The sequence below is a fragment of the Neophocaena asiaeorientalis genome, unplaced genomic scaffold (assembly GCF_003031525.2).
Source record: "Neophocaena asiaeorientalis asiaeorientalis breed wild unplaced genomic scaffold, Neophocaena_asiaeorientalis_V1.1 scaffold89, whole genome shotgun sequence".
Taxonomy (NCBI): domain Eukaryota; kingdom Metazoa; phylum Chordata; class Mammalia; order Artiodactyla; family Phocoenidae; genus Neophocaena; species Neophocaena asiaeorientalis.
In genome coordinates, this window is record NW_020172592.1 from 3,922,322 (window position 1) to 3,937,140 (window position 14,819).

Sequence of the window (14,819 nt, forward strand, 5' to 3'; positions counted from 1 at the left end):
AGGACAATTCTAGACAGCTTTTCCCCTCTTTGTCATCAGAAATTTTTCTGTCTCAACTAATTCATTACTAGATCATTCCCACCAGCATTCAAACATAGTTATTTCAGTTATTCCTCGCATTAAAAAAGAATATACCAGTGAATTTCTCTTTGACGCCCCCTGTCCCTCCAGCTACTCCTTTATTTCTCTGCTCTCATTTACAGTCATCACTTCAGAAGAGGAATGTACACTCACTGTCTGTAAATCCTCCCTCCATATTTCTCAGTCACTCCAGAGAGGCTTTTGTCCCTACCGCTCCACCAAAACGCCTCTTGTCAGATTTTGCTACCACGTTGCTAAGTTGAGTCGTTTGTTCGCCATTCTCATTGTACTTAACCGAATTTGATGCACTTGAGCAATCCATCCTCCCATAAATACTTGCTTCACTTGATTCTAAGGAATCACCCTCCCCGCATCTTCCTTATACCTCACTGGTCAATTTTTCTCAGACTTCTTTTTTGATTTTTTTTTCCTCTTCTCCCCAATCTCTTAATGTTGAAATGACCCAAACTTCAGTCTTTGAACTGCTTTTTACTAGGTTCATGGCTTTATTTATGTATTTTTTTATTCTTTTTTTTTAATAGAATAATAGTTGATTTACAATATCGTGGTAATTTCAGGTGTACAGCACAGTGATTCAGATATATATATATTCCTTTTTAGATTCTTTTCCCTTTTATTACAAAATATCAAGTATAGTTCCCTGTGCTAAGGTTCATGGCTTTATATGCCACCTGGATACCACTAACTCCTGCAGCCCAGACAATGGCATCTTCACTTCTGTGTCTGAAAGATGTCTCAAATATAGAACATCCAAGCGGAAATCCTTATCTTCCCCCTAAAACTTCTTCTACCTACGTATCCCTGATTTGTTTAATGTAGGCCCATCCTTTTGTTAGCTCAGGCTTGAAAACCCTGGAGTCATTTTGTTGTCATTCTTTTTCTGACACCTACATCCAGTCCATCTAGGAAATTCTGTAGGCTGCACCTTTAAAATATATTCAGAACCTGACCACTTTTCACCACCTTCACCGCTTCCATCCTGGGCCAAGCCATTATCTTCCTCTTCAGTTAGTGTGAAAACCTCCTAACTGGTTTCCCTGCTTCTACATTCGTGGCTTCTCTCCAAAATCGGAGCTCAGCATATCAGCCAGTGTGACCCTTTAAAAATGCAAGTCAGATTAAGTGAGTTTTCTTCTAAAATCCCTCTATAATGACTCCCCATTGCACTCAGAGCAAAAGCTAGAAACCCTCCAGAGGCTTATAAAACCCTATGTGATTTGGCCCTGTTATCTCTCTTTGTCTTATTACCTGTTATGCCTTTCCTCGCTACTCTGCTCTAATCACACCGGCCACCTTCCTTGAATATGCCAGATACACTGCAGCCTCAGGACCTTTGCACTGGCCGTTTCTTCTGTCTTGAAGTACCTTCCCTGAGGACATACGTTGTCCCACTCCCTCCCATCAATCAGGTCTTTGTTCAAACAACAGCTTCACATCCCTAGATGTGACTACAGCCTTCATCCCTTAGCATGCCTCATTCTGCTCCATATTTTTCACCATAACATTTATTACTTTCTATACGTTATCTCATTTATAAACTTGTTATGGTTAATATCTTTTCCCTCCCCCAGAAAAGATGTAAGATCTGTGGAAGCAAGTATTTTGCATGTTTTGTTCACTGTTCCGTCCTAGAATGGTGCCTGGAGCATTGTGGATGTTCAGTATTCCTTTTCATTGAGATGTAATTTGTGTACCATACAATTCACCCATTTAAAGTATACAGTTCAGTGTTTAGTGTATTCATAGAGCTGTGCAACTGTCATCACAGTCGATTCTAGAGCATCTTCGTCACTCCCAATATAAACCCTACACCCATTAGCTATTACCCCCAGTCACCCCATTCTTCCTGGGCTTATACAACCACTAATCTATTTTATGTCTCTAAAGATTTCCCCGTTTGGAGCATTTCATATGAATGAACTCATAAAATATGTGGTGTTTTATGACTGACTTCTTTCACTTAGCACATTTTTAAGGTTCATTCACAATGTAGCCTGTGTCAGTATTTCACTCCTTTTTATGACTAAATAATATTCCTTAGATGGATATACCACATTACATTTATCCATTCGTCAGTTGATGGACATTTTAGTTGTTTCTACTTTTTGATTATTATGAATAATGTAGCTATGAACGTTTGAATTATTCATGTACAGATTTTTTGTGTGGACATGTTTCATTTCTCTTTGGTACATACCTAGGAGTGAAATTTTCTAAGCTGTATGGTAACTCTATGTTTAATCTTTTGAGGAACTACCAGACTACCAATACATATTTTTAAATAAATGTGTGCTTAAATGTACATTGTGTATCAGTGGGGGAAGTAATGGATTATTCAATAAATGGTGATAGAACAACTGACCAACCATTTGGGCAGAAATACAGCTAGGGCTCTCCTTCACGGCTTCATGTTAAATAAAAAGAGTTCCAAGTGATTTAAGTGTTAGAATGTTAAATAACTTAGAAACTGTAGATGAACTGATGTATAATTATAAAATGGACAATACAGATGAACATTACAGAATTAGTGAGGGGCCATATTATAACCCCATATAATAAACTAAGAAAAGAAGTTTGAACTTAATCCGAGGCATGGGGAGTCATTGAAGGATTTTAAGCAGGTCTGTGACATGATCAGATTATTCATTTGAAAGCTCACACTGGCCACAGAGGGAACAGGACTTGGAGGGGGAAGAGACTATTGTTATCTGTTAGAATGACGGTCCAGAAGACAATGAACTGAACAAAGTGATGACAGTAGACATGGCAAGCCGGGGAGTGATTCCAGAGGGGGCAAGGAAGAAGAGCTGATGAAACAATGCAATGGATTGATGGGGAGAAAGTAAATAGATGATGGTGCTATTCCCTCAGATTAAAAATTAGTTTGAGAGGACTTCCCTGGTGGCGCAGTGGTTAAGAATCTCCCTGCCGAGGCAGGGGACACGGGTTCAAGCCCTGGTCCGGGAAGATCCCACCTGCTGCAGAGCAACTAAGCCTGTGCGCCACAACTACTGAGCTGGTGCTCTAGAGCCCGCGAGCCACAACTACTGAGCCCGAGTGCCACAGCTACTGAAGCCCATGTGCCTAGAGCCCGTGTGCTCCTCAAGAAGAGAAGCCACCGCAATGAGAAGCCCATGCACCGCCACGAAGAGTATCCCCCGCTCGCCACAACTAGAGAAAGCCCTTGTGCAGCAAAGAAGACCCAACACAGCCAAAAATAAATAAATAAAATTAAATTTAAAAAAAATTTTTTAAAGTATTTCAAAGGAATTTGGGGGCCTTAGAAAGTGGTGACATTACATTATTAAAAACATATGTATGTAAGCACATTTAAATAAGATTAAAATATGGATAAGGCTTAAAAAAATAAAATACAATACAATTAGTTTGAGAGAAAAGACAAAGAGTTTGGTTTTAGAAACATTGTGGTGTCTTTGAAACATTCAAGTGTCAATAACCAGTAGAGAGCTGGACAAGAGTGCTGTTGGATGGGAGTCATATCTGGGAGTCATTGATATAAGGTAGTTCTTGGAACCATAGGTGTGGTGAGATCTTCTAGGGAAGAGGTTTAGAGCAAAGGGAGCTGAGTCAGTGCTGACATGTAAACAGGAAGTCGAGGAAGTTGAAGAAGGCCAGTCAGAGACTGGAGAAGCCCCAGGCAAGAATGCTGTCATAGGGGATGGTCAGTGATGCAAAAGCCATAGAGACAAGTGAGAAAAGAACTAAGAACTAAAAGTGTCATCAGACTTGGTAATGTGAAGTTCTTTTGTGACCACGAAGATGTAACGAGCCAGAAGCCTGAGTTATTCAGGAAGTGAGGAAAGGAGGCAGGAAAAGCAGATTGTTCTTGTAGGAATTTGCCTGTGAAGAGAAGGAGATGAACAGAAGTGCCTAGTTAGAGACATTAAGTAAGTGAAGGGTTTGTTTTTTCAGTATGAATGAGACTAGAGCACGTTTCTATGCTTCCAGAGAAGGAATGGAAAAGGAATTGCTGATGATAAAAGGGGGAAGAGGCCTGATCCATCAGAAATTGAGAAGAAGGGATCAGAATAGAGGAAAATGGAATGACCCTCAGGTAGAAGACGCAAGACTCCTTCAACTTAGGTGGGAGGGAAGGAGACAAAGGTGGACACAGGCAGAGATACTGATACAGGGAAAGAAAGCTGATGTAGTCATAGCTGCTGGTCTCTCTTCTCTCAGGGAAGCTGGAAATTGCAGTGCCAGCTGGCCAAAGATAAGAAAATTGAAACTCAAAGAACGCTGGGAGGAGGGTGGTGAAAACATCAAAAATACCCATCGAGAGCAGTTGGAGAGTAGATGTTAAGTGTTGCCAAGCAGCTTTAGGAAACCAAAGATGAATTTGGAAAGGATAAATTTGTAGCAATACTCACAGTCTGGGAGCAGAAAGAGAAGACAGAGAATGTTTATTTCAGCCAGGGTACAAGATTTATAGGCAGATAAGCCAGAAGGAAAAGAAGACAGGGACAGTCGTGTGACAGTCAGAAAAATGATTAAGGAAAGGAAGGCTCTGTTTAGGTTCGGTAGAGATGTGAGTGTAGTTAAAAGTTAATGGTTACAATGTCCGTTGCAGCACTGTTTACAGTAGCCAGGACATGGAAGCAACCTAAGTGTCCATCAATAGATGAATGGATAAAGAAGATGTGGCACATATATACAATGGAATATTACTCAGCCATAAAAAGAAATGAAATTGAATTATTTATAGTGAAGTGGATGGACCTAGTCTGTCATACAGAGTGAAGTAAGTCAGAAAGAGAAAAATAAATACCATATGCTAACACATATATATGGATTCTAAAAAAAAAATGGTTCTGATGAACCTAGGGACAGGACATAAATAAAGACGCAGACATAGAGAATGGACTTGAGGACACGGGAGGGGGAAGGGTAAGCTGGGACGAAGTGAGAGTGGCATGGACATATATACACTACCAAATGTAAAATAGATAGCTAGTGGGAAGCAGCTGCATAGCACAGGGAGATCAGCTCAGTGCTTTGTGACCACCTAGAGGGGTGGGATAGGGAGGGTGGGAGGGAGACGCAAGAGGGAGGAGATATGGGGATATATGTATATGCATAGCTGATTCACTTTGTTATACAGCAGCAACTAATACAACATTGTAAAGCAATTATATTCCAATAAAGATGTTAAAAAAAAGTGGTTAAACATATGATAGAGTTTCTCAAAAAGCTAAATGTAGAATTACCTTATAATCCAACGGTTCCACTCTGGGGGATCTACTACCCAAAGGAAGGAAAAGCGAGGACTCAAACGCAAGGACTCAAACAGATACTTGTGCATCTGTTAATAACAGCATTATTCACTATAGCCAAAAGGTAGAAGAAATCCAAGTGTCCATCAGCAGGTGAATGGATAAAGAAAATGTAGCGTATACACACAGTGGAATATTATTCAGTCTAAAAAAGGAAGGAAATTCTAACGCATGCTACAACTTGGATGGACATTGCAGATGTTATGTTAAGTAAAATAAGCCAGTCATAAAAGGACCAATATTGTGTGATTCCACTTATATCAGGTACCTAAAATTGTCAGCTTCATAGACAAAGAAAGTACCCTGGTCGTTGCCAGGGGCTGGGGGCAGGGGGTAACGGGAGTTACTGTTTAATAGGTATGAGGTTTCAGCTTGGGGAGATGAAAAAATTCTGGAGATGGATTGTAATGGTGATTGCACAACCATGTGAATGTACTTAATATCACTGAACTGTACACATTAAAATGACAAATTTTATGATATGTATGTTTTGCCACAATGAAAAATAGGTGATGGGTAAAGGACTGCATGTCTTAATGCTATTGGTAAGAGTAGATATTATATTTAAAGGTATGAGAGAGGTATAGATAATCATGGTTAAAGAATTGGGTATTCGATGTTTAGATTTCAATAATGAAACAGTTTCAGATTATTACAAGGTCTGGGATAGCATTTCCATCTAAAGAAGGAGATGGTGTAATACCCTTCCAAAATATACCAACATCATTGAGGGTGTGGGGTATGCAAGGGAGACTAGGCATGGGGGTGTTGTGTGATCTTCCCAGCGGGTTCTGATATTTTCCCCTCCCTCTGCCTCCTCCCCCAGAATGCTAGAGTGGAAAGGAAATGTAGAGCTTTGGCATGAAGGATGTCAAGGCTGGAGAGTGGATTCGTCATCTCCATGAGCACTGAGGTTGTCACAGATTGATAGCCAAACTTGGAAAGTGAGAAGGACCAGTGGCTAAGGCTTTAATATGAGGAGGATACCATAGAGGATTGTAGAGCTGGACTCCATGGGCCTCAGAGGTGGCATTTTTCCTCAAGGACGGAAGAGCTGTGGTCTTGGAATGATGTGCAGGGGAGTAAGAAGAATGACCACTGTTACCCACACACATTTTTTCAGTAATGGGAATATTAAGAAAATGAACTGTCTACTTAAGAAAGCCCGCAAGGGAAGTGAGACCCTAGAGCATTGGTTCTTGGACTCCAGTTGCACATTTAAATCATGTAGGAGTGAACTTTGAAAACATATAGGTGCCAATTGAAATTGAATCATTAGAGATTGGGGGTGGGGGGTATGTTGGCAGCTTTGAAAGCTCTCATGTGATTCTAATATACAGCCTGGGGTTGAGAGCCACTGCCCTAGTGAAGAGCTGGGTTTTAGCTGAGACAAGCAGGTAGAGGGAGCTAGAGAGTTTGGCCCAAATAGGACTAGGATACTATAGGATGTGTGGGAACAGTTGTCAGAAAGTGTGACAGTGGGGATGGCATGGGGAAGAAACAGAGCAGCGTGGTGGTAACTGAAAAGGACAGGGACAGTGGGCGTACGTGGCCTTGAGGGTCCAAATAAAATTGTTACCCAAAATTGTTTCCAAAGTTATCGTCTGCTAGGCAGACAAATGAAGACATGGACAGGTTCAAGGAGGCATTTGCGCTCCACTCATTAATCTGACCTAGCAGTTTATAGTCAGAGCCAATACATGGAAGTATTATACATGGAGTTAACCTTTCTAAGCTTCAGTGTCCTGAGCAAAAAGAGAGTGAGAGAGACATCTACTTGGCAGAACTCCAGTAAGACTTAAGTGAGGCAATGAACAGAGTGTAAGTATAAGAGTAAATTTTGTAAGCACTTAAAACCTTACGAATACTGGTTGTTTTGTTACCGTCATATTAAAAGAAACTGGGAGTCTTACCTCATCAGGAAGTTCCCTTTTATCCTTTGGAATATACCACTTGGTCAATTCTCAGAGGATCCTAATAGGCGTTCGGTGTTAGGATTAGTCTAGCTTGGCTCAGGGTATGTGCTTCCAACCTGTTCTTTTCCCTCTAGTAAAACTTCTTAAGAGGGGAGGCTGTTTCCCTTTTTTTTCAGCTCCATCTTGACTGACCACATGCTGCACTATTTAAAATGAAGCAATTAAATGGATTCTCACTGAATTGCTAGGCTGACTTTGGACTCCCTCTTCGCACTTGGTTTCTGTTTTTGCAGACTCCTTGAAGGAATTGTGCAAAGAAGAGTGGATTAAAAAGAAGATAACATATGAATTGAGGTTGATTTTCCCCACTCTAAACCTAGGTTAAAATTACTGTGAAAGTGATAACTGTATTGCAACTATCAAAAAATTTTTTGATGGAAAAATTTCTCTGTGTCACACAACTGCCTATTTGAATATCATACTGTAAAGCAAATATCCTAAACTTTGTTTCTAAAAATTTAAGTCTCAACGTATTTTAAAGTATTTATGATATTCTATAGTGTGAGTTACCTGCTTTGTTTCCCCTGCTAGGTTAAAGTGGCCATTAACAAAGGGGGACTTCTCTTTGATCCCCTGAACTGTACTCTGTACACAGTAGGTGCTCAAACAATTCAAATTGTTGAATTCGGACACAAGATCTACACGCTTATTCTTTATAGCATCAGAAATTAAAGTTATTTTAAGCCTCTAGTTGTTTCAAGTTCTTTGTATTAAGTAGAAGTTAAGAAATTAAAGCCATGGAGTTCTTGCTAATAAGAGGATGCTAATTCTGTAAGAGAGCGATTTGCCTGTGGAGTCAGATATCAAGGCTGCTTGCTCCTATCACTAGGAGGTAGAGTTTGCTTTATTTATAAGATACCATTGTCAGTAGGAACAGTAGACATATTATGCTAACTTTTCCTATACTAACCTCACGTTGCATCCCAGCTTTATTGTGGGAATTCTTCCAGCATTCTGTTTGCTGAAGCTTTGTGGGCAACCAAGAAATCAAACCCCTACTGCTGCTACAGCCTCCCCTGCCTACTTCATCCAGGTCGGGCTCTTACTGCCCTCTCTTATGGAGGCATGTTTCCATGTTAGCCCCCTTACCCAGCCAGGGGACTAGTTCCTTATTCATCTTGCTGATAGTGGTGTCTCCACACATATGTAGGAGGTGCTCAATAAACGTTTGGTCGTTGATGACTGATCGAATAAATTCCTTAATAAATTCCTTTCTAGAATCTTATTTATTTTTTGTAAAATCAGTCCACTTTTGTAAAAAACTCATGCTTATCTTTAAAACAGGTTTCAAAAAAAAAATAGGTTTCTTCTTTCTCTCTTTTAAAGGAGGCAAGTTTGGTTTTTTTTCTTTTGTAAAACAATTTTTTATTGAAGTATAGTTGATTTACAATATTTGTTAGTTTCAGGTGTACAGCAAAGTGATTCAGTTATGTATTTATATTTTTTCAGGTGATTTTCCATTATAGGTTATTACAAGGTATTGAATATTGTTTTCTAGGTTATACAGTAAATCCTTGTTCCTTATCTATTTTATGTAACATAGCTTGCATCTGTCAATCCCGTACTCCTAATTTATCCCTCCCCCAACAACTCCCCACTTTGTAATGCTTCTCTTCACAGTCACACTGTAGACAGTTCCCTCTCAGAGGAGAGGCTGTAGTCGAAGTTGCTGGGTACCACCACAAGCTGCCGGAGTTCCAGCGGACTGAATAGATTCCATGAACCCACCCCAGAGAGAGAAGTCATCTCTCTGTAGTGTTGATCTGTAGAAGAAAGATGAAATGCTGGAAGCAAGAGAGTGCCATGTAGCATTGCTTATGTGGGATGATTACTCCACTGGGCAAATATTATACATTTCTGTTGTCCTGCCATCCTTGCTGGAGTCTAAATTCACTCTCACCTTGTTGGGGCTGCTATAGGTGTGTATAGAGGGCAAAGTCCCTTTTGCCTGAAGCCAGATAGATGCAGGAACAAATCAGATGTTGGATGCTGCAGTGGACAGAATTCCAAGAGGTGAACAGGGGGCTTATCGGGTCGAATTGTATTTCATGATGGGAGTTTTATTTGGCTGTTGAGAGTCAGGGGAATTTGTATGTGTTCTTTGGGCTTTGATCTGTTGTTCTCTTGTCTGTTGTGCTCTGCCACACTGACAGTTTATTGCCTTCAACTCTGATTTTAAAGGTCTCCATCCCAATAACTGAAGGCCTGGGCATGATTGCCTTGTTGACGGATGATGCCACGGTTGCCACCTGGAATAATGAAGGACTGCCCAGTGACAGAATGTCCACGGAGAACGCGGCTATCCTAACACACTGCGAGCGCTGGCCCCTGCTGATAGATCCCCAGCAGCAGGGGATTAAGTGGATCAAGAACAAGTACGGAACTGACCTGAAAATCACACATGTGGGCCGGAAAGGGTATGTGAAACCTGAAGGGTTGACTTTCCGTTGAGCTGCCGGAAATGGGTCTGGCTTTTACCAAGTCCTGGCATTTCTTAGACCTCGCTGCCACTTTGAAATGTGATAGTTTGGTACGACTTGTTTATCTGCCTGCTCCCGTTTCCCATAAAGTATCTCTGTTGAAAGGGCATTTACGCTGGGTGGCATCCACTTACCTGAAGAAGAAATTAGTTGGAAGCTTAGAACAAACACTGAACGTGAGAGGAAAAATTTCCTAAGGCCAAGAATGGTAATACAATGTATTATAATCCTTGTTTAGGACTTTGGCATATGGTAACCCAAGAATTGTCAGCTGCACCTATAGGTTTAACAGTGGTTCCAGTTATATTCCTGAATATGTACTTCGCCTACAGTGGGTATTTAACATGGCTCAATTCCCAACAGAGTGCCTGTAGATAATTTTTTAGTCAAGCTTTACATGTCACTTTTGAGAACTGAATCTGCTCTGAGATTTTCTGTCTCTCGGTCCGCATGATAGTGTTTTCTGATAAGTAGAAAGCTCTCTGGTATGTAGTTGGTCTTCAGTTAATGCAGAATAAATAATTTTAGTCATACTGATACTTCACTTCACCCCTCCATCATCTTTTGACATGTAAAGTGGAATAAAGAATGTCTGCAATCGTGCAGATAAATGGTCTCTGCTTATCTGAATACTTGGAGGAAATTATTTTTGAATAGGAGAAACTATTTTTGGAGAGTGGGAATGAAATAAAAAGATAGTTCACCACTTTACATGACTGAATCTAAATGTTTAAAAAATGAAAATTTGATAAAGCCACAAGGCATTTAATATAATTTTAATTTTTTTTTTTATCAAAAGAGGACCTATTGAGTAAATTTAAATTTATAATGTTTGGGTAGGTTACATTTATTTCAACCATGATTACTATCAAAAGTAAGTAATTTTTACATGGACTCATTAGTTCACGCTACTGAATTTCACTTGGAAAAATATAACTGAAATTTACCTCAAAATCTAATCTTTAATTTCCATGTATTCCAGTTGAAGAAAACACTACTTTATAAAATATTTAGTTTTCTCTAAGTTAGTTTGTTCCATCTAAAGTATTTACATTAAATGAAGTACAGTTGAGTATAAATAATTTTGAACACTTTCCCTGTGCTCATTTACATTTTTTCTTGATTCTGACTGAACTTTAAGGTTTTTGAATGACATTGAAACCGCTTTGGCCTTTGGAGATGTCATCTTACTTGAAAACCTTGAGGAAACGATAGATCCAGTCCTTGATCCATTGCTTGGCAGGAACACAATTAAAAGAGGAAAGTAAGTATTATTGAATTTTTAACATACATTTTGTGCTACATATGAGTTTGATCATCAGCTTCTATTTCTTGGCCTCATAATCACGTGTAATCTATGGGAATATTCTTGGTGATGTTTCTGAGTTTCCATTCCAAGCCTCCTGCATTCTAAGACCAAAGCAACCTTGACGTGATCCAGATGTTCAGACTCTTTGTTTGGTGGATTTAGATTCATGTTACCCAATTCCTGATTTATAGATTCCAAAAATGCATTGTCACAAATCTGAGAGTAAGTTCCTCCTCTATTAGTTGTTCCTTCATTAGCTCCTTTATTAGTTGAATGTTTTTCTACCTTCAGTACTTTGCAAAACACCTTTAGTATGTTTGCCTTAACTGCATATTGCTTGTATCCTTATTTACTTAATATTTTTAAAAAACTATTTTAAATCCACTCTATTTTTTTTTTTTTTAACTCAGCCTTACCCCAAGTCATAGCATCTACGAAATCATGGGTTTACTGTGTTGGTTCTGCCTTTCCCTATACATTCAAAATATATATAACCATTAGAAAGAAAAGAGTTCATTAGCGGACCCGTAAGATGATCCGCATACCGGCAGTGGTGGACTGGGCACACCCTTGGTGAACTCTACGTGATGTTCCGAATGCTGCCATCCCCCCGGACACTGGCTGTCCAGGACATTCTCCCAGGGCCAGCGAAGCCGTTTCCAAGGGGGCATCACACACTTTCTATAAATGTGTAAAAGTTAAGATGCAGCACTTATGTCTCTGAGCCTGTGTGGGGCTCAGGGGAGATTGTGACATTCCCACAGCTCTCTGTGCCTCTTCACTCAAGAAATCAACATTGATTAGGCTTCTTTCAGTGGATTTCCTTCTCTTTTTTTTTTTTCTCTCTTCACAAAGGTGTAATTCAGAACTTCCCCAACACCCTTCTTCTTTGATACCCACTCTCTGCCTCAAAGGTGTCTTGTCTCCCTTTTCATCACTAGATTATTCCTGTCAGTTTTAAGTGGAAATAGGCCTATTTAAGGGTGACTAACTTCTATTTTGTAAAAAGTCTCTAACTGATTAGTATTTATTATACAACTCACCAACTAAATCCATTTATAGTGAGTGACAACTTATAATTGTTTAATAAACCAAAATTTACCCAGACATGCATTTAGAACAATCTAATAATGCACTTGACAAACTGCAGCTCTAACATAAATATAATTGTAGCTGTGTCTGATGTGTTAAAGATACAGTGTAGAATCTTGAATGTCACTAAAGTGAAATCCTTGTTATTAAGGTTCTGACTCTATTATGAAGACCTAGAAGTTTTGTCAGTGAAATAATATTCTCTTAGCTTTAACTTGGACCTTCAATAACACAATTTAGGTGTAAGAAAATTGGTCTCTCTCTCTCTGTATTTATGTGTATATATATATATTTTTTTTTTTTTTGATAATCTGAAATTTCCAGAGCCTGATAAACTTCAGTCCTGACTTTTTTCTCAGTGTGGTTATAGTTAAGTGTAAGTAAGAACCCCAGAGGGTTTTTATTTTATTTCAGAAACAAATTATTTTTCATAAAGCATCAAATTCTTTATCACAAAATATCAAAGCAGGACAATTTATTCCAAATTAATAATATTTCCTGAATAAGCACTCTCTATTAGGCTTTATAGAATTGCTCATATCACTCTAGCTTTTTTTAGAAGGTCAAGAGAATTTTAAATGATATGTAAGAATATAACAAACGGTGTTTATTGCATGCAGTTGTTACCGTCACAGTTTTAGCTCCTAAACTCTTACGTGTGGAAACAACCACTTTTATGAAGGTAAATTTAGATGTTTATCTCCCGTTTCTTTAGATGTTTTTAGAGTTTCTTTATTCAGAGAATCTGAGTCATTTCATATTCTGTTAGTCACTGAATAAACCTTCTCTGAGCACTGCTAGATGCCAGGCACTGTACTGGGGGCTGGAGATTCAAAGCGTGATAAGGTACAGACCCTGCCCTTAAGGAGCTACATTTCCTTAGGGGAAGGTCAGACCTACAAACAGTAAAAGTAATGCTTGCCATTGGTGTGATGATAGAAGTATGCATGATAGGAATCATCAGCTCCATAGTGGAGACCCGGGAAGGCTTTGTGGAAAAAATTGCGTTTGATTACATTTACATTTAATGTGAGTTGAGAGGTGAGTGGGCATTTGTCAGACAGAAGACTGGGAGAAGGGAATTCTGGAACAAGAGAGCTAATACCAAATAGCAAAACACACAAAACAGCCCAACAGCTTTGGGGACCTGCAGTTAGGATTCAAATATGTAGAAAGCCCCATTCTGGGGGTGGGAAAGGGAGGTGTATGGACTCAGAGAGATGAGACTGGATTATCAGTACCCAGAATGTTGACATCCTTGTGTACCCACAGATGACCATAGGTTGGCCTTGGGTGATAATGCTTTTTCCCCAAAGACATTAAAGGGGTCCGTTCCTATCAGTAACACTAGTTGACAACAGCAGTGGTTTTTGACCAAACGACCTTGCCTTCCTGGAGTAACACATCTGGACTTTCCATATTTTCACTTGAAAATTATGAGCATAAGTCAGTGGGGAAGCTAGTGAAGACTCTTAAGCATGTTAGGAATAATGAGATCAGATTTACGTTTTTGAAAGGACGCTGTTGGCTGTGTGGAGTATTGATTGAAGGCACGTGGACCTAAAGCCAGGGTCCATCCAATTAGCAAACAATTGCAATATTCCAGTTGAGACATGATACGAGCCTAAACTAAGCCAGCGACAGTAGAGGTGGAGAGGAGAGGGCAAACCAAAGAATTCTCAAGGAGTTAATATCATCAGTTCATGGTCAATAATGGGATTTTGTTAGTAGGGAAAAGGAAGGTTCAAGGTGATTTCCAGTCTTCTGCCAGGTTAAATGATGGTATGGTTTATGGAGAGATGTGATATAGGAATAGGAGTAAGTGCAGGGAAAGAGGTAACTATTTCACTTATTAGACATTCAGAGATTGAGGTGCTACTTTAAACACTCATTCTCGAAAAAGTCTAAGAAGCCATGGAATACGTGAGTATGGAGCTTAAAATCTTGGCTGAGCATGTAGATTGGGGAACATCTCCATAGAGAGTTGGTTAAGCACCGTGGAAGATGTGATTATCTATGGAGATGCTATATAGTCAGAACAGGGAACATTCACTTCACAGAATGGAAAAATGGGGCCTGAAAGAGCTTAGTCACTGTCTTCTTGGATGCTCAAGGCTATATGAAATTTAATGCATGGAAACCTAGTTTCTTAACCAGATTTTCCAAATACATAGGCACTACCATCTTTCAGTAGAATTCCTATGAATTCTCCTTTGCCAATCTGACTCTTCCTACTCTTCCATTCTGTTTTTCCCCTAAACTCTGTTTATTTTCTCATTTGTGTTTTGTTTTCATATCTGTACCTTACAGTGTAGTTTAGGCCATTCATTTCTTCATGCTGACTGTAGTGATCCCTTTACATCCTTTCTCTACTTACTTCTCTCCAACCCAGAGAGTGGTTAAAATAATTTTTTTTAATATTGCTCGTTTCATCACTCCCATTAAGAATTCTCTATTGTCAATTACTTTGAATTGAATTAAAGCTTTTCTGTGAAACCTGCAAAATGCTTCACCTGTTTGATACTACTGAGTTTCCTTTTACCAACCTCATTTTTCATTACTTCAC

The 14,819-nt window shown here is 39.3% G+C and overlaps 1 protein-coding gene across 1 annotated transcript in view; it reads left to right on the forward strand.

Moving 5' to 3' along the window:
* Positions 1-14,819, forward strand: part of DNAH11 (dynein axonemal heavy chain 11) — a 307,654-nt gene that overhangs the window by 231,017 nt on the left and 61,818 nt on the right. Inside the window, 2 exon segments of the mRNA XM_024738428.1 lie at positions 9,554-9,789; positions 10,994-11,116. Of these exon segments, the coding sequence (XP_024594196.1) occupies positions 9,554-9,789; positions 10,994-11,116 (359 nt within the window).